A 23974-nucleotide genomic window follows, 5' to 3' on the forward strand; every position below is an offset into this window, starting at 1 on the left:
TGCCCTTGATCACCTACCCACCTTCATCTTCTTCCAGCTCTTGGGTTACGGTGTTCCTTCTTAAAGACGACTTCTGGTAAGAACTCAGAGCCATGTACTATCATCCAGTATGTGTCTGCTGAAAACCTTTCAAATGAAGAGTGGGATAAGACATGCGTCGCACCCATGTTTTTGAAGGGTAGACAAAATCCCTTTAGTCCTTTCTGGGCAATTCCTACACACAACGTTTGAAGAGTGCACCTTTTTCCCACATGGCAGGTAACCAGCTTAGTGTTAATTGACAACAGATAGGCCTTCAGTATTTTAGATTAAAAAAATAACTGATCACAAAAAAACATGATTGCAAAAATCTCTGGATAGTCAGTTACCATGCAAGCCCTCCCCTCAAAGAGGAGCAACTCACTTGATGATCCTTTCCAAAGAACCCAGACTAGCAGGCAAGAATTATGATCAGACCACACTGCTCCTGGCCCACAGCACCATGGCAGCAGGAATGGAAAACTGGATTAGAACTTTCTTTCAGTTGTGAAAGTCTGAGGAGTTGAAAGGAGGGTAAGACAGAGCCCAGACTTCTCTAGACTAACCCAGAGATACTGCTCTGTAATTCAAATGAAATTTTGAATTGAATTTGTAATTCAAAGAAAAGTAGTAGCTTCAACAAAAAAAAAAACCCACAAAAACCACAAAACACAAATCCACATGGAAAACCATTTATTTCATCTCTATTGTCTCCAAGCAGAGCAGACCAATACAGATGAAGGGGGAAAATGCGTAAGAGCAGCTGAAAAAATAAGAGCTAGAAAATACGATTCTCTCTGCATTTCCAAAAGTGACAAATGTGGTGGAGTGATGCTCCATTTCCTCCCACGGCTCTGCATCCTCAGCCCCAGGGCTGATGTAGTGGAAAACTAACGAGTCCCTCCCTCCCTCCCTCCCACCAGCCCTACGCTACCTCCTACCAGGGTATCTTCCCAAGAACCGCAGACTGTCCAGGCCTGTGGCAGCCGCCAAGAAAAACAGCTCAGAAATTCCTTCTTCAGTGTCATCCACTTTGCATTCCTGAACGCTGAGCACAAAATCCTGACTGTGGTTTCCAGCCTCAGCAAGGCTCAGTGCTGATGCAACAACACCAACGCACTGGCACTCACCTGGCAATGCCCCAACTTACACACCAGCCTTGTTTTCAGAGACATTTTGGGAAACAGTAGGCACATCTTTCTGTGCAAACCTGCCTCTTCCAGAATCCCGCTACTGGGTCTGCTCAGCTGCCGTCCCTGGGCGGGCAACCTCCAAAGCTAGAACCAGAGGGTGAGCATATTGCCCCAGTCCCTGCAGGCTAGTCAGACTAATCCTCCTTCCAGGAAAGCAGGAAGCAGATGCAACCTTCAGACTCCGTGACAACTGAGTGATAGAGGGAGCAGTTGGCAAAGGAAGGCAACTTCGTAAAGAGGAATTAAAAAATTGCACTAAGCCTCCTTGATTGTTGCAGTGAAACTAGTTACTGATGTAAGCCTGGGGTAAGGAAAGCCAAAAAAATTTTAGACAGCAGTTCCTGCGCAGAGCGAACTGCAGGCATGAGCTCTCCAGTGCTCTCTGAAAAGTAGGGCAGGAGCTGTCATAAAAAAGAACTGTGTCAACAGTTCAGGAATCTCTTAGGGAAGTAAATGCCTGTGCTGTGGGCAGCATACCTGCCTTGTTGCTCTGACCCGAATCGCCCTCTCAAGGGACGAGCCCTCTCGATAAGGCCCTGTGCAGGCTGCAGAGCTGTACTGATTTACAAAAGCTGTTTAAAGACAGAGCTGAGTTGGTGCAATTCACATTGTGGCACCTTCTGTGTCCAATGACTCCACTAGTTCCATTAGACCTGTTTTGAAACAGATTTCAGCAAAGCAAGGATAAGCTCTGCAGAAGGGATGATCTCGTAATTGTGCACATCTCTGTGGCAACAACACATCCCTGTGGAACGATGGCCTGGCCAGCCTCGTGAGCTGGGATGCAGGAAAGCACTAGAAACGTCATTTATTTTTACTGGTCTCAAACTGCCACAAGTTTTATCCCAAGCGTCACACAACAGAAAACTCCTCTTAAAGCTACTTATTGTCACCCTTTCTCTCCTTACTTAGCACACAGCTTTTCTAGACCCGTTTTTTAAAACCTTTTCACCAGACGTTTCACCCTTCCCATTTCACCCTCCCTCCAGTATTCTTTGCTGCTGTGCCCGCTCCTTTAAGGGCTGCCAGTATTACTTCTTATTCATCCATCCCCAACATGCTAACTCCACTGTGAGGCAAGTAGCCCAGAAATAGGGTACCATCTACATTTTTGGTTATAGCATGCTTTTAAATAGTCTACAGTGAACAGAGGAAAAGCTAACCAGGGGTTATCGGCTGCTGATCAGGCTGTAGTGTTCAACTATTGCCCAAACTGCCCAGACCTCTACCATGACAGTCTAGGGCTGCTGTAGCATGCCAGGGAGGGCTGACACGCTACACCTCAAGCGAGCTCTGAAACGTGGTGTGGAAGATGGTGGGTGAGTCGGGTCTTGAGAGCAGGCTCAGAGCTGTGTCCAGCTAATGGTTATGAGGAGAGGGAGCTCAGTCGCAACAGCTACATGGCTTTCCTTCCAGATGTAGGTGAGCTGGTAGTATGGCAACAGAAGAAACATTTACTGACCATTTTTCAGATAAACAGGCTGTCATGGTTACTGGAGCGGTTAGGGCTGAGACAAGTAATCTCCAAGCTGAGCCATTTAATTGTAGTGACCTATCCTAAAGTGCCTCAAGCTTTTGGCTCCATTTCAACATAAACAAATACAAAACAGATCAAAGAGGTGGACTGCTGAGGCTAATACTACCTTTAGGAACAAGTGATGTCAATGAAAAGCTTGAGATCAAGTTGGAAAGCCTCCTTTCCCCTCTATCTCATAGCACCGTTAACTTCTCATGGGCAGGGAGTTCTGGCTAAAGCTGTTAGTTTATTGTTGCTTTGCCACCCCTGTTCTGCCTCCAGCCCTTAGAGTGGTAGAAGCCCTTCCTCTTCATCAGCTATAGGAATCGCCTCTGTTTTCACACAAGAGCTTGGGAGGTGCCGTTCCATCAGAAGGAACCGAGGGAAGCACTGTCCATTCGCTGTGGAGCAGATATTCAGTTCATTTCTGCTCAGTGTATCTTTTGCTCCATAAAAAAACCACAAAAGAAACAAAAAAAACCTGGAAGCCCTGATGTGTGGATTTTAGCAGAACAGGGATAGGAGAGCCAGGGAATGAAGTCCTGCACACCCAGACCTCTTTCTCACCTGCTTCTCATACTAGCAGCCAGATCTGCACGCACACACATAGGAAGTAACATTAGTGTTCCTTATTGCTTTGTAACAGCTCAGAGTCACTGTGGTGGCTCTGGGAGGCATCATGAGGTCTGCGCAGAGGTCACTCAGTTGTGAGCGAGAGTAGCACCATGACTGTAATGCCTGTACACAGGAGCAGAATTTGCTGCAGGGAGTTCCTGGGAAAGAAACACAGAATTAGGAAGAGCCATAGACCAATCCCAATAGGCAGCAGTATAGAGGCTCACGAGTGGTTTGTTCTTTGCCCTTCCAAGTCTACCACAAGGAGAACACAACAGCTGTATGAAGTCACTAACACAGCCGAGAAGACTGTTTCCCAGCACCCCAAGCAAAGAACTTGTCTATAAACAGACAGGTATTTGTTCCACTGAGCTGCAGGGCCCAACTTCAGGTTTCAGAATCAATTTAAGCCAATTCAGTCATGCAGCTACCTAGGTATATATTCTTGTCCTTTCTGTTATGAGAGAGCCAGCACTTCTGCAGCATGTTCACAGATAATTTAGGGACCTCATCCAGCTAACAACTACAGTTACAAAAATAAAAAAAAAGCCAATGAATTTTGCCATTCTTTGAGCAACATCTCAAGTTTATGCTGGATTGAAGTGACTACATACCTACCACCTCTGCATACTCTGCCAACAGCTCTGCCAGCACAAGAGGTTACCAATGCAAAAGCAAGCTCCCCACTGGTCATTAACATTTCTCCACCAGAAGTTCCTGCCTCCTCAGATACAACTGTGGAGCTGTTTTTTGAGGACCTCCTTAACCGTTTCAGTCAAAATTAACTAGGTGAGCCAAAGCCTTTTATTTAAACTACCAAAGTTACCTGTGTCATTGCAACTGAAATAGGAGGGAACAGTCAGAGGCAGCTCTGCCAGCAGATCTGAGAGGGACTTTACTGTGATACAGCTGGATTTGGACCTGCTACAGCCTTAATCAGACTGCAAGAAACTAGAATAATACAGATGCGGGGAGGCCAAATAAACCAGAATATATATGCCAGTGTAGAAGAGAGATGATTGAGGTGGGATACAGTAAAAGACTGTGAAATGCTGAATGATAGAGAAGAAAACTATTATTTTCTACTCACACAGCAACACAGCACCACCTAATCAAAATTAATAAGGAAGAGGTTAAAAACAAATAATAAGAAGCACTGTTCAACACAGTGCAGCCGAACTATACAAACTTGCTGCCAAAGGGAGATCGCAGAAGCCCAAAGTAATGGATAAGGTCAAAAAAGGGATGAGAGAAGCATGTGAAGGATAGGTTCACGTATGGTCAGCAGACACACATACCTCTATGGGGCCCTGGTTCAGACAGTCCCTAAACCAGTAAATGCCAGAAGCTGACAAGACAGACTGGGTCCCCTCACTGGACATGCCTCTGAGCAACCTGCTCTAGCTTGTCATGCTGCATACCGCACTAGCACAATCTTTGGGACTGACACAGCTGAAGGCTCTCATATTTTATAGGGTCTTTCTAGTCCCATAAACACATTAGCTAGAACAGCAGTTTATCTAGATTCCAGCCTTGCCCATGGGATTTGGAAAGCTGGCATTCATGTGCTCCCAGAACAGGCACGGGGAAGAGTTATATCCCTGCTCTCTGCCAGCAAGAATTTCTGCAGCAGAACAGGAGGGAGCACTTACCAAGGATTCTTTTCCTCCAGGAGATCAGGCACAACATTTACCAAGGCAATATACAGAAATCCTCCAGAAGTGAAAGGGAGGATCCAGGCGATCGTTTCCCCTGCACAAACACAGAAAGTTTTTGTTATTACTGAGACAAAGCCACAGGACAGACAGAGAAGGGAAAGAAGATATACACATGGGGACAAAAGGTCCCCCCTCCTATTCCCACAGAGGTCCCAGGAAGCCTTACCTGCTCCTTTTGGTGACTGAGAACATATTGCAAAGCAGGCTCCTAGAATCCCCCCCAGAGCTGTGGAAAGCTGCAACTTGGCTGCACTCCAGCGGTCAAAGCCAGCCCGAAGTAGGATGGCAAAGTCTCCAACCTAAGAAAATCAAGAGCTGACAGTTAACGAATATGAACATTCTCCATCACAAAGGCCATCGTAACAAGACCAGTGCTTCAGATTGTTTCTAGTTTTCCATGCTGCCCATCACCCAGAGGGAGCAGCTTTCAAAGAGACAAGAAAATGCTAACCAGATCCAGCCCCCCTCTTAGTAGGTGAAGCACCCTTGTAATCCCCCATGATGGCAGGATACAAAGCCCTCTCACCTCATGTGGGATTTCATGCAGGAGAATGGCCATTGTGGTTAGGAACCCAACCTGTAGCAGAGGAGAGAAAGCCATTAGAAAACAGTCCCCCAGCTCGGAGAGACGAGACTTTCATTGGCATGTCAAGGCCCCTTTCTCCAAGTTAAGACTTGTTACTTTGAGTTTAGAACTATTCAACAAAAGGGTAGATGAGCTAACCCTTCCCCTAATGCCAGTACGAATGACTAACGTCCCAGGTTTGAAGAAGCTCTGCATCAGAAGGTCAGGGAAGGGTTGCTTTTTACTGTAGTCTCCATTTTCCCAGAAACTTCCAGAAAACAGGAGGTAACTCCTCACATCTTTGGGTTTTTTGCATGCTGCTTCACATGTGAGAATCGCCCTCTCCAGTTCAGTACATAGCCGGTGGCAGAAACCTTACCTTTCTGCTAACCAGGAAGCTGGCTGCTACTGCCAGGCCGTGTGTAAAGTTATCAATGGTGTTGGCCAGCAGATTGAGGTATCCACTTATCTGCAAAGAGAAGGAAAAGCCCCTGATAAAGGAAGAGATGTAACAAGATAAAAAAGACAGCACATGGCTTAGACACAGGTTATAGAGTCACGATCCGATGGAAAGGTCAGGACACGGCACTTCCGGTGAAGATACTAAACTATGTCAGTGCTGAAGTACAAACTAAATGTTCTGTTCAGTTTTAGAGTAAACTAAGTTCTAGGGTAGGCAAGTATTTTCTGAGATTAGGATAATAATCTTATGCAAATGACAATGAGTTCTAGAAACAGAAAGAGAGAAAGGAGAAAGAAGAAAGCCAAAATGCAAGAATACATCTGATTCTAAGTCAAACCAATTTTAGGTAACACTGACTAATTTACACAGGTGACTGGCTTCACATATGACCTGACCTTCTTTTCTAGTAATGTACTTTAATATCCAACTGTTGAACATCTCCTCTTCAAAAGCTGGCAAGAACAATGCAACAGAACAAATGCTGCTGAAATTGCTTTTTATAACTAACCAAATCTTCAAACACTGTACTAAAAAAACTTGTGCTTGTGGGTTTGCTCTCCCTTACAGAATAAAAAGAGATGGTGATGACAGTCACCAAAAAAACACCTACTAGAAGGCTGGATAGCATGTGTATGCATTTGCATACAAACACATTTCTTAATATTATCAGCATAAAGCAGCTTCCATTCTCACAAGTCCATCTCCATGTTAGACTTCCTTGTCATGCTAACTATGGTCATCTCCAGACAAATTCCGAGTGTTCAACCTAAAGTGATTTATGAGGGTACCACCCCAGCTCTTTTGCTCACAGGTTTAGGGTTTTTTTCCATCAGATTTAACAAAAACTACTCCATGTGGGTCCTGAGATATGGCAGTTCACTATACGGTGCTGTAGTTTAAATTATTATGAAACCAGATGTTAGCCAATATATCAGGCTGTCTCTGGACTGCACAAACTAAGCTGGCACATACTAACTCCAGATATAGGGCAGCATCCAGTGAGTGGAGAGACTGTCTAGAACTGTGAGGCATTAACCTCTTACTTCACCATAGCATCAGCTGCCAAAGTTGAGCTGGAAAAACACAAGCGGTGATGGTTTTCATGAGCCCTTTTTGGTCTTCTGCTGTTCTCTGTTTCTATCGAACTCTGCTTGGGGCATCTTTTCTTCCTGCCTTCTGTATGCCACAGCCCAGGTGGCGCTTTCTGTCAAGTTTCTCTCCAAAGCGCCCCTTTCTGCACAATCTCAGGACATCTTTATAGGCTCTAAGGTTTTAAAAGCACACTGACGATAAATAGGAAAATAAAGAATTAAGCAAAGCCTAACTACAGATCACGTTTAAGTAATAATCTAAGTAACATCTCTACAATGGTGCAGAAGAAGTTCCCTGCATGTTTTTGTAAGAAGGTGAACACAAAAGCATGCATGCAAGCAGCCACATGAACGCAGCAGTTTTACTTCTCATTCCTCATTTTCAGTCAGATACGACTGTAAAATTTCTCCTTTCCGTGTTGGGATTTTATGTGATTGTGTTGTCCCCACAGGCTAGTAATAATTATTCACATAAGTTTTACACAAAAATGCTTTCCCATACCACTGTATAGTGAAAAAATAGTCTTCATGATTAAAACATTATGACTTTTTCCTGTCAGTGGCTTGGGCAAAAGCTGTCACTGAAAGCAGCAAAGCCTTGGAGTGCTCAGAAATAAATTGGGTTGATTTGACAGTTATGAGCCTCTGACATTTACATTCTGCGAATTCCTAATAGGATGTTCCCGTTGCTCAGAAAGAGCACAACCAGATGAAGTGTTTATGTTCATGCTGCAGAATTAATGTCACTGTGCAATAAAACATACTTCTACAAATCAACAAGGACCCTATGTGCCACAGGGAAGAAGAAAGAATAAGCAAGGCTCTACAATGTTTTCATTTGTTGAGGGAATAAAGGCTGCAATGCAGGACAGAACCGATCTGGTTTAGGTGCAAAGGAAGCCTCCTACCTGCAGTTTTCAAGCTAGGACAAATTATTACAGCAGCAACTAAAGAGCAGAAGGGCAAATATGCATGGAAAAAGGATGAATGATTACAGCGTACTAATCATTAAGCCCTGAAGAGTGACTGACTTTGTTTAAATTATACCTTTCCCTCTTTGTTTTATAAAAAACAGGGGGTTACTGAGTGAGTAGTAGAATCAAACAAGCCTGGCTTGCTATGGCTTTCCCTCCTTTCTTTGTAGGCACCTACTTTGCTCGCTTCCAGCCACAGCCTTTCCCTGCATGTCCCTTCCCCACCCTGCACTGCCTGACAGCCCCTCCCCAGCAGGCAGGGGCAGTGAGACTTACCTGCCCATCTGCCAGCCAGGCCGACCGACCCGCTAAGCAGCATCTGAGTTCTGACAGAGTTTTTTCAACAGGGCATTAGTTTGCACTCCCCCTCTACTGCCATGCTGATTTCTACGGAACTTGCAGAAATTCGATTACCCTCAAGACTTCTATCCTCTCTTGAACTCAAGCAAAATTAATTATGGGTTCAAACATTATTGAAAATGAAGGGCAGAACAGATGGACAGACAGATGGAATGACTGCGTATGTTGTTGCCTAAGGAAACAGACTAACAATGCAGGAATATTTTGGTAGTTTTGGTAATTTCCCCCCTATCAGAAAGGCTACTAAAATATTCAGATTACATGCTCAGAAGGCAGAAAGTTAAAACTACACACATTAACTCATGAGTTTCTATTTCATGCATATGGACAAAAGTCCATTAAGACTGAACAGATGTGTCGGGATTCTATAGCTAGAAGGGCTCTCTCCATGGTTGTCTAGACCTTCTACATAGCACAACTAAAAGAATCTCATTCAATTTCTGTAGGAAGACCACTGTTTAAGCTATAGTGTACTCTGTAGAAAGCAGAGAATCTATTATGTCTCTAAGGTAAGCTGGTCCACTGGCAAGTTACCCTCAGTTACAGAGTTATCTTTGACTTCTAGCCTGCTACTGTTTGGTATAGCTTTAACTACTCAAATTTAGTCATGCATGTATAATGCATATATATTAAAGTATACAAATACATGGGTATTTGTATACTTTAAGTCACCCCTGGTCTCTCATGTCTACAGAGCTAAAGACTAAGAAAACCTGATCTCTGTGATCTCTATTATCACGTACTGCAAACCTAAAATTCTTCTTTCAGCTCTTTCCTGACCCCTTTAGAAATTATCAGTAGTATTCTAGATATTGTGAATAACACTACTGGAAAACGTCATACAGCTATTTCATTACTGCTATACAGAAAGAGGAACACTTCCCTCTTTTACATACTACTTCTTACTCATGCATCCTCCTGGCTGTAGCATCATAATGGAAGAATGGGTTCAAACAATTTCCGACTGTGATACTCATACCTTTTTCCAAGGCATTGACTTCCTAGAAACTGTCCCTATCTTCTAAATAAGATCTGCATTCTTATTTTAATATATTCCTTAATATTTGCATGTATCAAAACACATTGAAAATTCAGCGCTTTCGATGAAGTTACTCAGTTTAGCCAATATCACTGACCTCATGCAGTCACAATGTGACATTTACATGTAGTAGTACCTGCAAATATGAAGATATACTGTTTTTATAAAAAATCACTTAGAAAAATCATAAACCACCAGTGAACAGATTTGAGGGGGGCTGCATTAATCCAGTCCCTGTTGATAACATAACTGATTTTTAATACAGCTAATATTACCAAAATTGATTTCATGCAGAACTAGTTTTATTAGAATGTGGAAGAGTCATGTTTTATACACCTTTGTCAGTGTTATTACCTTTATCAAACAATCTTATGACTGAATAAGAGGCAGAGAAAAAATGTCTGGTTGACAAGAATTTATCTTCCTTAAGATCATATCAATTATCATTAATTACATTATTATTTTTTAGATCAGCCAGCAGGTCGAGGGAGGTGATTCTGCCCCTTTACTCCGCTCTCGTGAGACCCCACCTGCAGTACTGCGTCCAGCTCTGGAGCCCCCAACATGGGAAGGACATGGATGTGTTGGAGCGGGTCCAGAGGAGGGCCACGAAGATGATCAGAGGGCTGGAGCACCTCTCCTATGAGGACAGGCTGAGGAAGCTGGGGCTGTTCAGCCTGGAGAAGAGAAGGCTCCGGGGTGACCTTAGAGCAGCCTTCCAGTACCTGAAGGGGCCTACAGGAAGGACAGAGAGGGACTTTTCACAAGGGTGTGTAGTGATAGGACAAGGGGGAATGGCTCTAAACTAAAAGAGGGCAGATTTAGATTAGATATTAGGAAGAAATTCTTCACCATGAGGGTGGTGAAATGCTGGCCCAGGTTGCCCACAGAAGCTGTGGCTGCCCCCTCCCTGGCAGTGTTCAAGGCCAGGCTGGATGGAGCTCTGAGCAACCTGGTCTAGTGGAAGATGTCCCTGCCCATGGCAGGGGGGTTGGAACCAGCTGATCTTTGAAGTCCCTTCCAACACTTACCATTCTATGATTCTATGATTAGGACCAGGCCCTGAGCAACTGTGTCCCCCATCAGTGTTTCATTTCTACTTGAAATCAGTGGTAGACTAACCACCCTCTAAGTCCACAGTTCCTTACATAAAGCTTTCTGAAATAATGGCACAATGTTTCATAACCCAGTAATATTGGTTTCTTCACCACCGTCACCTCTAGAAACATCAATACGGCACCTTGCAGTTTGTGCAGTGTTCTGTACAGATTATACGAATGCGACGCATATCAAAAACACCCAGTGACCTTAGCATATCTCTCACGTTCTGTAGTAAGAGCTATAAAGTTACAGCAAAACAGATTTACAATAGAAAGACTGAAGAATCTCCAACTGATCACATAACCCAGGTTTGGGCTAGTTCATGCAACCACACTTTCTGTTCATAGTTACTCTCCTACAATCTCACACATTTTTATGATCTTTCAAACTCAAATTATAGGTCCTCGTTTGCCAAAGCGGTCGTCTACTCTCTCGCTTGTCATGTCAGCCAGACAAGGGTTTCCGCAGTGCAAAGATAGTAACACAAAACTGAAAGCAAAGCCAATCTAATGGTTAGCCACTGCCCAATGGTACAGTACTCCTTTCCCCTCCTCCATCTCCAATCACATGAGCTTGCTGATCTCCCTTATCCCAGCACTACAGGCTGCCTGTCTACACGCCAAGCCAATTCCAGAAATTAAGTTAGGAGAGAAATAAACCTATAGGGGGAAAAAAACGGGGCGGGGGGGGGGGGGGAGAGGGGGAAGGAAAAGGAAGAAAAAGTGAGTTTTTTTGCCTTGTAGCTCCCTGAATAGGCTTATACTGCGAGGTCAGATGAGGTCCAGTGCAAAGGAAGTGATGGGAAATACAGGCTTGTAGGCAGAAGCAGCAAGAGGCAGCAAGATAAACTGCTAATCTGAGAAACTGAACTTTTAAGTTTCACAGTGGATAGCCTCAACTGTCAAAATGCTTCCAGAAGGTGCCTTAAAAGGAAATGCACAACTCACAATCTGTACAATACAGGCACTAGAGAACAGAGAAATCATGACACAAAAATTAATTTAAGCAAACATAGTGACTACAAGATATAGAGTAACAAATGTGAAAGTACTGTACTTTGGTCTCAGCATTCAGCCAAACCACACATCATCAGAGTTATGCCTTCACAATACTGACTTTGCCTCTTTTGCATAAGCTGCAGTGCAGATTTTCTCCAAGTCCATTACCTTCCTCCCTGCTGTGACCTGAACAGACACTTTGACAGAGCAAAATTAACCACAACTCACTGAAACACTGAGTTCCCCACTCAGGCACAGTTCTTCCCAAAGACAACTCATCCTCCTGACTGAATTTTAAAATATATGCCCCAAAAAAATAAGACGTGAAGCTCAGTTTGTGGGTCTCTTACCTTGATTCTGTTGTCTGTTGGACAAGACTGGAGAGCGGAACCATTACACTGATTTGAATCTGCTCCTGCTCTTTGGGGTTGGCCTGTGACCTTCGGCAGGGGGTAGCCACTTCCATTGGGAATCTTTCTAGCTGGTGCTTTGGAATCACAGCCCTAAATTAGGGAAAACCAGCTTGTCACTGCCTTTTTGTCAGTGATGAATGAACATGAATCAGGGTCAGAAATCCAATCTTCACCCTTAATCCTTCTGTTCTTACAGTGCAAATCAGCAGCTTTGGTACCCTAGTTTAATAACAAAAACTGCCAGAAAGCAGACAGATTTCAGAGAGCATTGTGACATCTGCACCTTAAGACAATAAGAACAAAAACTTCCCCAATCACCAAGAGAAGGAAAGTAGGAAGAGAGAGGAGAAATTGGAGTCACGCCCCCTTGGCACAAGGCAGGTTCCACTGCAAAGATGAGGGACTGAGCCTGCCACTCCTGCTAGCAGCTGCCCAGAGAAAAACAACTCCATCTGGGCAGGGGATGGGGGAAGAAGCATCTTGTTCTCCCCAGTGCATCAGAATAACTAAGTTTAAAGAATTATTCTATAGCTGGGATGACAAAATGTTCATCTTGGACTTCAGTCTCTTTCTGTAAATGAGAAGATTAAGTTCCTTTCAGACTTTCAAGTCTCATGTTGAGTCAAACTAACACCTAATTGGTCTTATGCAGTGCCTGATCTGCAGTTTCATCTCTCAAAAGCCACGGCACAGCAAGGACTGAACAGTCTATAGGAGTTGCTGCTAGGACTTTTGCAGATGTCTGAGGACTAGCTGCTCTCCTCCATCTTGGAATTACCTTCTGGTACCTTTGTCTACATTGCCCCTTTGCAGCTGGGTGACTCTCCTCTGAACCGTTACTTAGTATTACCTGGCCAACCAGAAACCCATTCTACCACACCAAGTTACCTGAACAAAGGCCTGGCCCAGGCCACACCCGAGAAGAGTGGGCAGTGAGGAACACCTTCCACAGAAGGCTGGTCTTCGTCCTGACTGAGGAGCCAGAAGGGGAGTGAGTCACGATGGCTCAGTGGAACATGCATCAGCAAGCTGTCATGCCTCAAAGCTTACTTGAGGAAAAGCCTCACGTGCAAAGCACTCCAGCTCCCAGTCCCCATACAAGGGGAGCTCTCGTTTACACATACCACATCAAGAACACAAGCAGCCCAGGTAAGAAACCTCAGCTAAAACCACAAAACCAAAGCCTGGAGATAAAACACCTTCTTCTAGAGCCTGGTGTCAAAGAAGTGGCAAAAAGCTCCCAAAGGGCATTGACAAGCTACTCACAGCTCCAGTATCATTTGCTGAGCCTGTCAGATAGGACAGATGACGTGTTTAGTACAGTGCTTCAAATGTAACAGCACTGCCACCCCTCCAGCTTCTAACTTACCACACCAGGGCATGCTTCCTCTTCTTTCTCTAGGAAGATCTTCTCTAGCACCAGGAAGGTCAGGAAACCAGTGATCACCCAGAGACCCAGAAGCTTCTGCTGCTGAAAGCTCTGCCCTTCTCCTGAGGTACAAGAGAGAAATCTTCATTGTCGTTACCAAGTACACAGTGTTCCCCACATGTGAACCTACCCCACCCCAGACAGTTTAACCAGCAGTTCCAAGACAAGAAATGACAATGGAAACACTTCCTGTGAGAAATAAGGAGCAAACATGTCTCAAAGCAAATTAGTTTAACTTGGTCATTATTGATCTAACAGATATCGTCATCTCAGGACACTCAGAGCAAGAGCCCCTACCCCTTTAACTTCTACAGTTTAATCTAGAATATTTCCCAACAATGCTGGGACTTTCCCTGAGCTCCGGAGGCAAGTGAAGATTACAAAAACAAAAATCCTGCAGCTATATCTACTGAGCAGCAAGCCCTGACATGAGATCTGCCACTAGTGGAGCTATGGATTCACCTTCCCCTTTCTGCCACACCTGGGCAAGTTATGAAGCCCAAAGCTATAAACTTTCTTTTCAATTACAGCCAAGCTTGTGAGATAATCATCCATTCAGCTTGGCGGCAGAAATGAAGATTGCATTGCAGTGGAAGAACAGAATGACTCTGTAACGGGGCTTACGTGGGTCAAGGAAACCTTTATGCTTCAGGACAGTCTGTCAGAAGTAAACAAGCTAGAGTAGGAAGATGGAGTCATTTGGGAACGACTGTAGAAAGAGGAACAAAAAGGACAGCAGGTTCTGCTGGCAGTGCTAGAGCAATGAGGAAGAAGACGACCAAAGGCCCAGCAGATCTGAAACCCCAGGACATAGGTGCTAGGAAGTCTGCGAAACCCAGGGTATCCTTTTCCCTCGCTCATGTTTTCAGGGGGAAAATGAATTCTTGGTTTCTCAACAGGTGGGATGCAGCAGCACCTGCCTTCTAGGCTATCGGTTTGCCGAAGCAGAGAGATACAATCACTACAGGTTTCAACAACCCCGGCTATCTGAGGGGTGAAGGAGATGCCCTGATACCACAAGCTCTGTCCCAACACAAACACTGTTTAGTCTGCTGGTAAACACAGGTTTCCATCACCTGCATTTCCTACTTCTCTCTTCCCCCTACCTTAGTCATGCCTCCATGGTCAATCTTCCATGACTTCTCCTTGACCAAAGACTGAGAGGGCAACACGTTTGGGCTCCCACAGATCAAAGTACCAAGCAGAGGGGCTCCAGTTAGTCCCAAGAAAGAGGCTCTAGGAGTTAACACTGTTATAGGGATGGATTCATAGACAAGATGTATCTGATGAGGCAGAGTCCCCACCTGAGATGGTGCACATGTTAATGTACCAGACCACACACACGTTCATAACTTCCCGTCAGGTTAAAGAAGCATTCTCTTTCCTTACAGGAAGGACAAAGGAAAATCAGAAGAGATTTATAAGGAGTCAAGGCAAGACAGGAAAAGTTGATAGACAAGAAATCCATTGCAAGTTACTAAACATAGAGAAACCATAGCCAACTCAGGAAGCCTCCAATCTCAAAATCTTTGGAGGACTGCAGAGTACAAAGAGTAGTTATTACATGTGTGTTTACTGTCCTTCCCTAGGTATTTGCTTTTACACATTGCTTGAAAGAGAATACCAGCCTAGATCAGTTTTTGGGCTGACCAGCCTGGCTGGTCTTGTATTTTCAAGATGGAACACACTCAAAAAATGTAGCCGTAGACATAGCACCAACTGTTTCTAGGCATATCAGGCTTTCATACCTGTTGTTGCACTGCATGTGTAGGTCCAGGCTTCAGGAAGCAGGTGCAGAAACACATTCCCCAGTAGTCCACCAATTGCAAAACTCAACAACTGCTTCAAACGATGTGACCCAGCTGAAGAAAAAAAAAAAAGAAGAAGAAAAAAAAAAAAACCACCCCGCACAAACCACTTATCACAACTCAGCTGTTTGCACACTGAAAGCATCTACAAAGCAAGTTTTCAAAGGAGAGAGCACAACACAAATAGCTAGAGGGCAAGAAAAAACCTGTGCACCACTTGGCTGGGACAGCAGTGTGTAGGAGCGTCCTGGACGAAGCAGGGTGCAAAACAAACAATACTCTTTGTACGAGCTCCATCCAGGGCTTGCATTTGTCCAAAGACTCCGTACCAAATTGGCAGATACAGACTAAAGCACCAGAAACAGACTATTTTAAATGATAGTATTTCTGTGACAAGATCCTTTTTGTCACTGTTCCGTTCAGTCACAAATCAGGACTTGTGGCTGCAGAAAGGCTAACGCAGGTAGCAGGCTTACCTTCTGACCGCAGAGCAGCTCCTGTCTCAAATGGGATCACCAGCAAGGGGAAGACCCCACTCAGCCCCACCATGAACGAACCGATGAGGGAACAGATCCAGGCATCCAGCCGCTCGCTGCTGAAAAGGTTTCCCCAGGACTCTGCTTCCTTCTCACACACAGGACCAGAACTAGCAGCAACATGACTTCTCGGGAGCTGCTGAGCTTCACAAGCCACAATCAGAAACAAGGAGAACGTCCCGTTGAGCAGAAGCTTTTGTTTTGTCATCGCTAAGTGGTCTCAGCCGGGCTGGCTGACCTCTGAAAGAGGGGAGAGCAGTTCTGAGAGCATGCCCAAGACTCCCTCCCATCATCCCGGAGAAAATCACACCATCCCCTCCCCCAGCATCTTAGCACGGGTATGTATCCCCATAAGGAACACCTGAAACTCTTTCTGACTTCAACACAGCATTAAAGGACAGAGAGGCTGTTTATCATTGGGTATATGAAACTGCACATAAGACATCTTGTGAAACAGCCTGGCTTTCAGCATCTCCCCTCAGGTAGGCTGGACAAGGACTCCAAGTACCCTTGTCCTGCCCTTCAGTGTCCCAAGGCTTCAGAGAAAGGTGCTGACCAGAGATGCTACCCAGATACGACTTCTCTTTGCCATGGAACAGCATCCATGTAATAAATGAGGATGCAAGACAGGCAGCATAACAGAGGTCTGTAAAATCATGAGTGGCATAAAGATGGTGAACAGGGCTAGATTATTCACTGTCTCTTCAGACGTAACTGCTAACAGCCATCACATGAAGCCAGTGAGGGTCAGCTTCAAAACAAAACAAACAAATGTGACTCTTCATTAGCAGAGAACTAGTGTGGTAGTACTTCTCCAAAAATGATGGAAAATTTTACATCGATTCAACAAAAGACAAGTACTAGAACAACAAATCTATTGGTTGTTCATGGTTAGACAGCTCACATTAGACTCAGGAAATCCTCTTATCTGAAAGAAGCTGGGGGTTGGAAAAGTAGTTGGAAAATATCATATACACTTGTCCTATTTCTATTCTTTCCCAAAAGGATACTGGGTTATATGGTCTCTTAGTCAAAATCAGCACAGCTGTTACTAAGAACTCTTCAGTCACAAGAAAACTGGAGAGAAGTGGGCATGTTAGAAGGAGAAAATAATTACATACTCCCATTGGCAAACAGGAAAGGAAAGCAAATGATGCAAAGGCTGAAGTGCTCCTTCGGTCTCCAGAAGAAAAAGTGAAACGTGACAAGCAAAATTAATTTGGAAATGGGAGAAAAGAGCTGGTTAGAAAAGAACAGCTTAGCAAGTGTTCACAAAACAGCTGTAGATTGAGAGAGAATAACGGCATTCACCTGAAAGCATGTAAGAAAACAGTCAAAGTAATCTCTGAAGCATTAGTGACCATCTTTGAAAATTTACAGGAATATGGGAAGGCCACAGAAGGCTGGAGAAGCATCATGCCTCACCTACCTTTATAAAAAGAAAAAAAAAAGGTGGGAGAAGACTTAAGAAGTTACAGACCAGTAACTTGTAACTTCAATCCTGTGACAGATTCTTGATCAAGTTAAATGATAAGTTTGTAGTTACCTATAAGATAAGAAAATGATAAAGATAGGAAAGCATTAAGTAACAGCCAGACAGGAAGGGGCCTGAAATCATCAAGACAAAATTCAGGGTGTTGGAACCAACCTAAGGGCTCACTGCAGCTGAAAAGAGTGGTGTTGCCCCTTGTGTCCCCGTCCCCCCCCGTGAAGCATCCCCTTCCCATGCTCACACCTGACTCCATGAGTGAGTGAGGTCAGAAGAAATTAACAGGAAAAACTATTTATTTTAAAGGCTTGGCCCTTTTCCAATTTCAGTCTCTGAACTAAATCACTGCAGGAGGAAGGCCCAGCTACAGTGAGCAATCAAAAAGAAAATTAAAGGACAGGGTCCCCTGGTTCCTGTGAAGGAGAATGCCGAGCTCCAAACACAGTGACCATGGACATCAGGAGCAGCGAGGACACAAGAAGAAACCAGCGAAGACGCTGGCTTGGCTAGCTGTGCAAGAACCACTAAAACTTTTTGTAGCAAGATAATGTCTGATGAAGGGTAAACTCTACTGACCCATACAAAACCCATGTTTTTTTTTTTTTTTTTTTTGACAAGAAAAAAAATCCCTCAACATAGTAAGTTCAAACCAGTTCTGGATTTTGTGGCATCTTATTGCAGTATTTTCATCTGCACACAAGAACACTAGACCTACCTGTAGAATATTATCAAACCAATCTCAGTAAAGATCAGTACAAAACAGTAAACTAAGGGGGGGTTGGACATGATGAAGCAGCAACTTTGATGTGCCACCCAAAAAAAAATGCATACATGCATTACATTGATTCAGAAATTAATTCCAAGCCAACAGGCTTACGTTGCTACAAAGTAGGCAAATGACATCCTGGGACCTATTAGTAGTTACACTGTAGGTGCGATACAGAAGCAGTGATTCCATTACACTCCACACACATGAGACTTTAGCCAACAGACCGCACCCAGCCTCACATACTCTTCTTTATAAAACAGATGCAAAAATCAAAGACATTGCAGTGGAAAGAAAAAAAAAAAAAAAGAACCAAAAACCTGGAAAAAATGACTGAAGGACCTGGGTGTGTTTAGTCTTGAAAAGATAACACTGAAGGGAACAGAACAGTCTGCATACATTAAAAGTCATAAGAAAGGGGGAGAGTACTCTTCTTCCACGTTGTAGCATCAACTCAAATGGTAAACAAGATTCAGCCTGGATATGAAGAAACAAATTTGTACAGTGCCAACGTCGTGACATACCAAAACTGGTTATCTATGAGGCAGAATCTCCAGCATTTTTTTTTTTCCCCTTTGGAGAAAAAGAACAAATATCTGATGCAGGTGTTCTTTCATCGCAAAGACCAGATCCCTTCCTGCAGTCCCTCCAGCCCTACACCTGTAATTCGATGTAAGCTGGCGAGATCCTTGTTCTACTGGCAGGACCCTATGAAGGGGGGCAGGTTTTCAGCTGTAAATCACTATTGCACAACCACTTCAAAAGAACAGGGAGGGGCAGCAAGGGACATTTTCATCTCTCAGAGCACTCCAGGCACCAGTTCAACTCGAGCACTGCAGTGAACCGGTGCTGGGCTGATGCTCAGAGCACTAGTGACAACTGCGAGGAGAGCCTGATGCACCACAGATGCTGCCTTCTGCCCAGCTCCACCACACCACACGAACCTACCTGGGACGCTGCCAGGCCCTCTGGCTCCCCTCACTGGGATTCAGGCTCCCCCCCCAGCTATCCAGACAGGCACACACAACTATGGTAAAACTACAACACAAAATCCACCAAATTTCTCCTTGAGGGGAAAAAAAAAAAAAAATGAAAGCTCTTAAAATGTTGGCTGTCCCCTAACCAAACAGAGTTTCTTCTGTCCCAAGTACCCATACAGGCTGAAGCCATCAGCCACAGAGGCCTCTGCACAGCGAAGTGACGGGGCTCTTCAGGCAGATTACAGCCTTCGCTCTGCTTACTACCTGCTGGGTAACAACCTGCACTTAGAGAATTTCCTGCTTTAAAAAAGACAGGCACCCCTCCCAATCCCAGAGCAGGCCTGACAGACGTCCTCTTCCTTTATGATAGGGTTAGACCTAGAAAATGACCAAGAACAGCTTATTTGTGAGGAACAGAGCAAAAAAAGAAAAAAATCAGGATTTATGCAACCACCATACACCTATGAAGAGGCAACAAACACACTCAGCAGAACGACTGCTTTCCACAGCTTGGTGGTGATGGGAAGCAGCACAACCTGGCCTCTTCTGCAACACTGTCGTCACAGCTTTTGAGTCAGTCTGGAAAAGCAATCACTGTGACTGATCCAACAGGTCCACTTCTTCCGTCTCGTTCTCCACACTCACTGCCCACATCTGTCCCGAGGGACACCCGAAATGTTCTTTGAGACTAATTGACCAACATCATGGAGAGAGGCAGTAGCACACAGGACAAAGGGCATGTCCAGGGCTCTGAAAACAGGCTGCATACCTGGCTTCATGTCCTTCTTCCAGCAGCGAAAGGGACCAGGTTTTTCCAAAAAGGGATGATGGTGGACAATAAATGGCGATAAAGAGGTAGAAAGCTGATCCCCCTAACTCTCATTTGTGTCAGTCAACCTTCTGTGCCCCATGGGTCTTTATTCTCTTGTTACTCGCACAAGAGAAAACCAGCACATCTCCTCACACCTGCGCTGCAAGACCATCATTACCTTGTGGCTCAAGAACATCCCCATATCTCATGCAATAAAACCATGATGCTTGTAAAACATGTATGAGGAACCTGGTGCATCATCCAGGACACACCTGAACTGATCTTTGTGCCCAGCTAGTTATTTAGAGCATATCCCCAGCATTTGCTTCTTCCCAACATATTGTAACCACTTGCTCTAAAAAATGCACTTTTTATCTCTATAGCCCCTTTGCTTTCCTATCTCATTAGTACATGCTCCTCATGGAACATTAAGCTTACTTAATGTTTGTAAAGTCTCTAAATTCAAACTGGCTGCTCCTAAGACAAACATTTAAGAAGAAGCAAAGGACAAGTCAAGACGTAGTACTAGGAAAAAAAAAAAACTCGAGAGAAAATAATACCCTGCCACTACACTTGCAGAGTCTTTACCTAACGCTCATTTCAGACAACAGCATCCGCTCTAGGAACCCAGCTAGAGAAGGTCTTGAGAAATTTCTCAAGAAGGCATCTGCAAGTTCTGAGAGAAGTCCGTGGCCACTGTGAGGCAGAGGCATAACCAGGTTTACAGAGATGTGCTTTTCTCAAGAAGAGTGTATGACCTATTTAAGAACATATATGGGAGAGAAATAGCCAGCGCATCATGTACTCGTCAGTTTTGACAACGACACCATTTGGGATCTCAGCTCCCAGCTGTGCCGGATCACAGCCTGGTCACCACTGCCACTGGCAGCAGCCTCCAGAGCACCCCACGTTCCGCACAGGTCTCCGAGCCGAGCATTCAGGAGTCAGGTCTGCTCAGCTCCTTCTGCAACAGCCTCTGGACTGGAATAACCATGAGGTCTTCCCAGCTCGGGAAGAACAAACAAACGAGAATTTGCCATTTACACACCCCTGAGTAGGGGCAGGGGAACACTGCACCCCAAGCCAGGAGGACAGCTCCTGCCCTCCTCCTGGGGCCTCCCCCACCTCACAGCTCTCCGAGCACGTCGGTAGCAGGCAGTGCCTGAGAAAACACGGACAAAACTTAAAATGCCAAGGCAAAAACCTACTGGAAAAAAAGAAAATAAAATATTGACACGACGACGATTCCTGCAGCAACTCGCCTCCTCCCCTCCCAGACGCTCTGCCTTTTCAGACCACACAGCTTCATCTCTGTCTCAGCACAATTGCTCACTGCCACACAGTAACATTTTAGATGTCCTTGGGGGGAAAAAATGGAAAAGAAAAGGCTTTTTTACAAGTGTTTATTTCCTGGAAGCCAGCTGCCTGGTCTTACAGTTGCAAAAGAGTACTGCATGGAATGGAAAAAAGTTATTTTCCAGGGAGGAAGCATAATTTTCAGCCAAAAAATTCTCCACGAGCCGCCTCCCTCCATTAGCCCCTATGGAGAGCTTGGAACTCCTCCTGTCAGCCCTGACCTCAGCGGAGGCACAAAAGGTCCCGGAGGTCGCCACGCACTCCCCGCCCCGAGCACTCCCTTCTCTCTCCATCGCTGCCCACCTCCCGGGAACGCACTGCCCCCCCCTCCCCCCGTCCCTCTCATAACAAGCCCCTTCGCGCAGAGACCCGCGTTCCTGCCAGTCACGCACCCCGCACCGCGGCCGCGCAGCCGGCTCCCGCGGGGGACAGCCGGGGCACCCCCCCACGCCGCCGGACCGACTTCCAAAACTTTCCGCGCCGCGTGTTGTCCCGCGGGGGCCGAGCTCCCGGCAAGCTGCGGCAAAGGCGGGCCTGACCGGGGGGACGCCGGCTCCGGGAGCCCGGGGGGGGGGTGGGGGGGTGGGGGGGAGCCAGGGCCCCGGGAGCGGGGGGCACGGCTCCGGCAGCAGCGGCCCGGCCGGGCGCTGCCCCCCGCGCTTTTCCCAAAGTTGCTCCGCGCTCGGCCGGGCCGGGCTCCGCCGGTGCCGGGCTCAGCTCCGCCGCGGGCACCGCTGCCCACCGCCGCCAGCCCCCGCCCTCCCCCCTTAAGAGCGGAGCGGGGGCAGTCCGGAGACCCCCGCCCCCGGACCGCGAGCCGTCGTTACCGTGCGCCGCCGCCGTGCCCCGGGCCGCCCAGCGCTGCCATCCAGCCGCGGCTCAGCGCGGGCCTGCCCCGCCCGGCGGCCCCTCGGCCCCGCCTCCCCCGGCCGGCCACGTCGGTCCCGGCCTCCTAGGCACCAGCGTCGCCGCCCCGGCGGGGACCCGACGCCGCGCGCGCTTCCGGCCGCCGCCGCGGGGGGGCGGGCGCCGTGCGCGCTTCCTGCCGCCCCCCCCCAGCTCCGCGCGCGGCCCCGGGCCGGGCCGGGCCGGTCCCCGCGCGCTCCCCGAGGCACCCCGAGGGCGCGCCCTGCTCGGGCGGGTGCCGGGGCGGCGCGTGGCAGCCCCGCGGGACCGAGACGAATGCGGTCCCTGAGGTGTTTTTTCTTTTTTTTCCACTGGATTCGAGCAGAACGCCTGGAGGCTGTCGGAGCAGGAGGAGGCGCGGCAGCCTCCCCAGGCCCTCGGCCTCCAGGCGTCTCTCAGAGATACCCTGGCTTCTCAGCGCACTGGCCGCCTCCTCGCAGGCTCGTTACAGCCTTCGTGGTGGCACCACGCCGCCCCAGAGCTCCACCGTCCACCAGCTCTCGTGTCCTGACTGCTGGTGGTCAGGAACATCCGCCGTTCTCACAGAGATGGGCAGAAACGTGCCCGAGAAACCAGGTCAGAGGAGAGCAAAGGTTCACTTTTAGCCCAGCTGAGCTAGTTTGGAGCTGCGTGGTTTCCCATCCAGGCGCTTTCGGAAGCGCACTGATGTACCTTTCAGTCCCACCCCTTGCCATTTCCCTGAGACACAGGCCTTGTTTCTCACTCCCGTGTTCGGAATGGATCCCATTCCCCAGGCACACACCGCTGATGCTGCCGCTTCGTTCCCGAGCCTCGTTACATCATCCCAACGCCATGCCCTGGAGCGGGAGATGGGAATTCAGTCAGTCGCAGCCGCCTGCACTGGTTTAGCTGCTCCTCCTGCATTCACGGAACGGGAACACAGTCCTACCCGCTGCTGCACTGCAAGTGCCGCTTAGGAAAAGTTCTACCTTTCTCACTTGCAAGCGGAATGTTTATATAGGAGGCTGAATTCTGAAAGTGAGTTTTTAAAGAAAAGGTATTCTGCATTTTGTTCTCAGGTTGTAAGATTTATGGTTCTTGTGTTCGGCAGCTGCCTTCCTGCTGCCTGAATAACTATCATCAGCCCTCCTGAGCCCTACTGCGGTGGCACGGCTCCCTGGGCGGGTGGATCATACCTGTGACTATCACCATTACAACAGGTGCCGCCTCGGGTAAACCAGCCCACACCGAGGATTTCAGACTATCAGCATCAACGGTGGTATCATGGCCTCAGAGAAATGAGTGCAAATTTGCTTTTAACTTCAGTGACGTAGGATTTCACTCCAAGAGTTTCAGTTTTTATGACATCCCGCCGTAAGCCAACACAGGAACAATTCTGGATGAAAGGCGCACGCGGTGGCTCGTGTCCTCAGGGGGCAGCCGCTAATACACCGTACATCAAGTGGAGCTTTCTCACAGCTGGTGGCTGTGGAGTGAATTTTCAGTGATAGTCCAGAGATCAGTATGGGAAAATCAGAGTCCAGCAGGCTAGGCCCAAAAGTGGGTATTTTGTCACAGTAGCAACTAGACGACTGGAGCAGGGACCTGGGACCTTCTCCCGCCTCCCCCAAACCACAGAGCTGCTTCAACCCGATCTCTTTGAAAATGACATTTAGGTTTCTGTATTCTTTACTGAATTGTGAATTTACTGAATTATGCCATTCAGAGGGACCTTGACAGGCTGGAGAGGTGGGCCTGCATGAACCACATGAAGTTCAACATGGCCAAGTGCAAGGTCCTGCACATGGGTCGGGGCAATCTGAAACACAAGTACAGGCTGGGCGGAGAGTGGCTCAAGAGCAGCTCAG

At 46.7% G+C, this 23974-nt stretch overlaps 1 protein-coding gene across 3 annotated transcripts; it reads right to left on the reverse strand.

Moving 5' to 3' along the window:
* Positions 1–941: 941 nt before the first annotated feature.
* SLC39A13 (solute carrier family 39 member 13) lies at positions 942–22152 on the reverse strand. 3 transcript variants are annotated; one of them, XM_075426298.1, is made up of 10 exons: positions 22067–22152; positions 15778–16077; positions 15242–15355; positions 13434–13555; positions 12002–12154; positions 6005–6094; positions 5587–5637; positions 5227–5359; positions 4995–5094; positions 942–3500 (listed from the first exon to the last, which is right to left on the reverse strand). In XM_075426298.1, exons 2-10 carry the CDS (start codon positions 16043–16045, stop codon positions 3425–3427), a joined length of 1107 nt encoding a protein of 368 aa, XP_075282413.1. In that variant the 5' UTR covers positions 16046–16077; positions 22067–22152; the 3' UTR covers positions 942–3424. The 3 variants fall into 3 exon arrangements, with proteins under 3 accessions (XP_075282413.1, XP_075282415.1, XP_075282414.1); XM_075426300.1 differs by lacking the exon at positions 12002–12154; XM_075426299.1 differs by lacking the exons at positions 942–3500; positions 4995–5094; positions 5227–5359; positions 5587–5637; positions 6005–6094 and adding exons at positions 9902–10287; positions 12953–13036; positions 13331–13353.
* Between the last annotated feature and the right edge of the window lie 1822 nt (positions 22153–23974).

The sequence above is a fragment of the Opisthocomus hoazin genome, chromosome 7 (genome assembly GCF_030867145.1).
Source record: "Opisthocomus hoazin isolate bOpiHoa1 chromosome 7, bOpiHoa1.hap1, whole genome shotgun sequence".
Classification (NCBI taxonomy): domain Eukaryota; kingdom Metazoa; phylum Chordata; class Aves; order Opisthocomiformes; family Opisthocomidae; genus Opisthocomus; species Opisthocomus hoazin.

What these genes read in the sequence shown, in the direction of transcription:
- SLC39A13 (XM_075426298.1), bottom strand. Translation starts at nt 16,045, where the DNA reads ATGACAAAACAAAAGCTTCTGCTCAACGGGACGTTCTCCTTGTTTCTG. An exon ending in AGGAAGCATGCCCTGGTGTG is followed by an intron (nt 12,155 to 13,433) that starts GTAAGTTAGAAG and finishes TCCCTAATTTAG; the next exon opens with GGCTGTGATTCCAAAGCACC. An exon ending in GCTTCCTGGTTAGCAGAAAG is followed by an intron (nt 5,638 to 6,004) that starts GTAAGGTTTCTG and finishes CCTCTGCTACAG; the next exon opens with GTTGGGTTCCTAACCACAAT.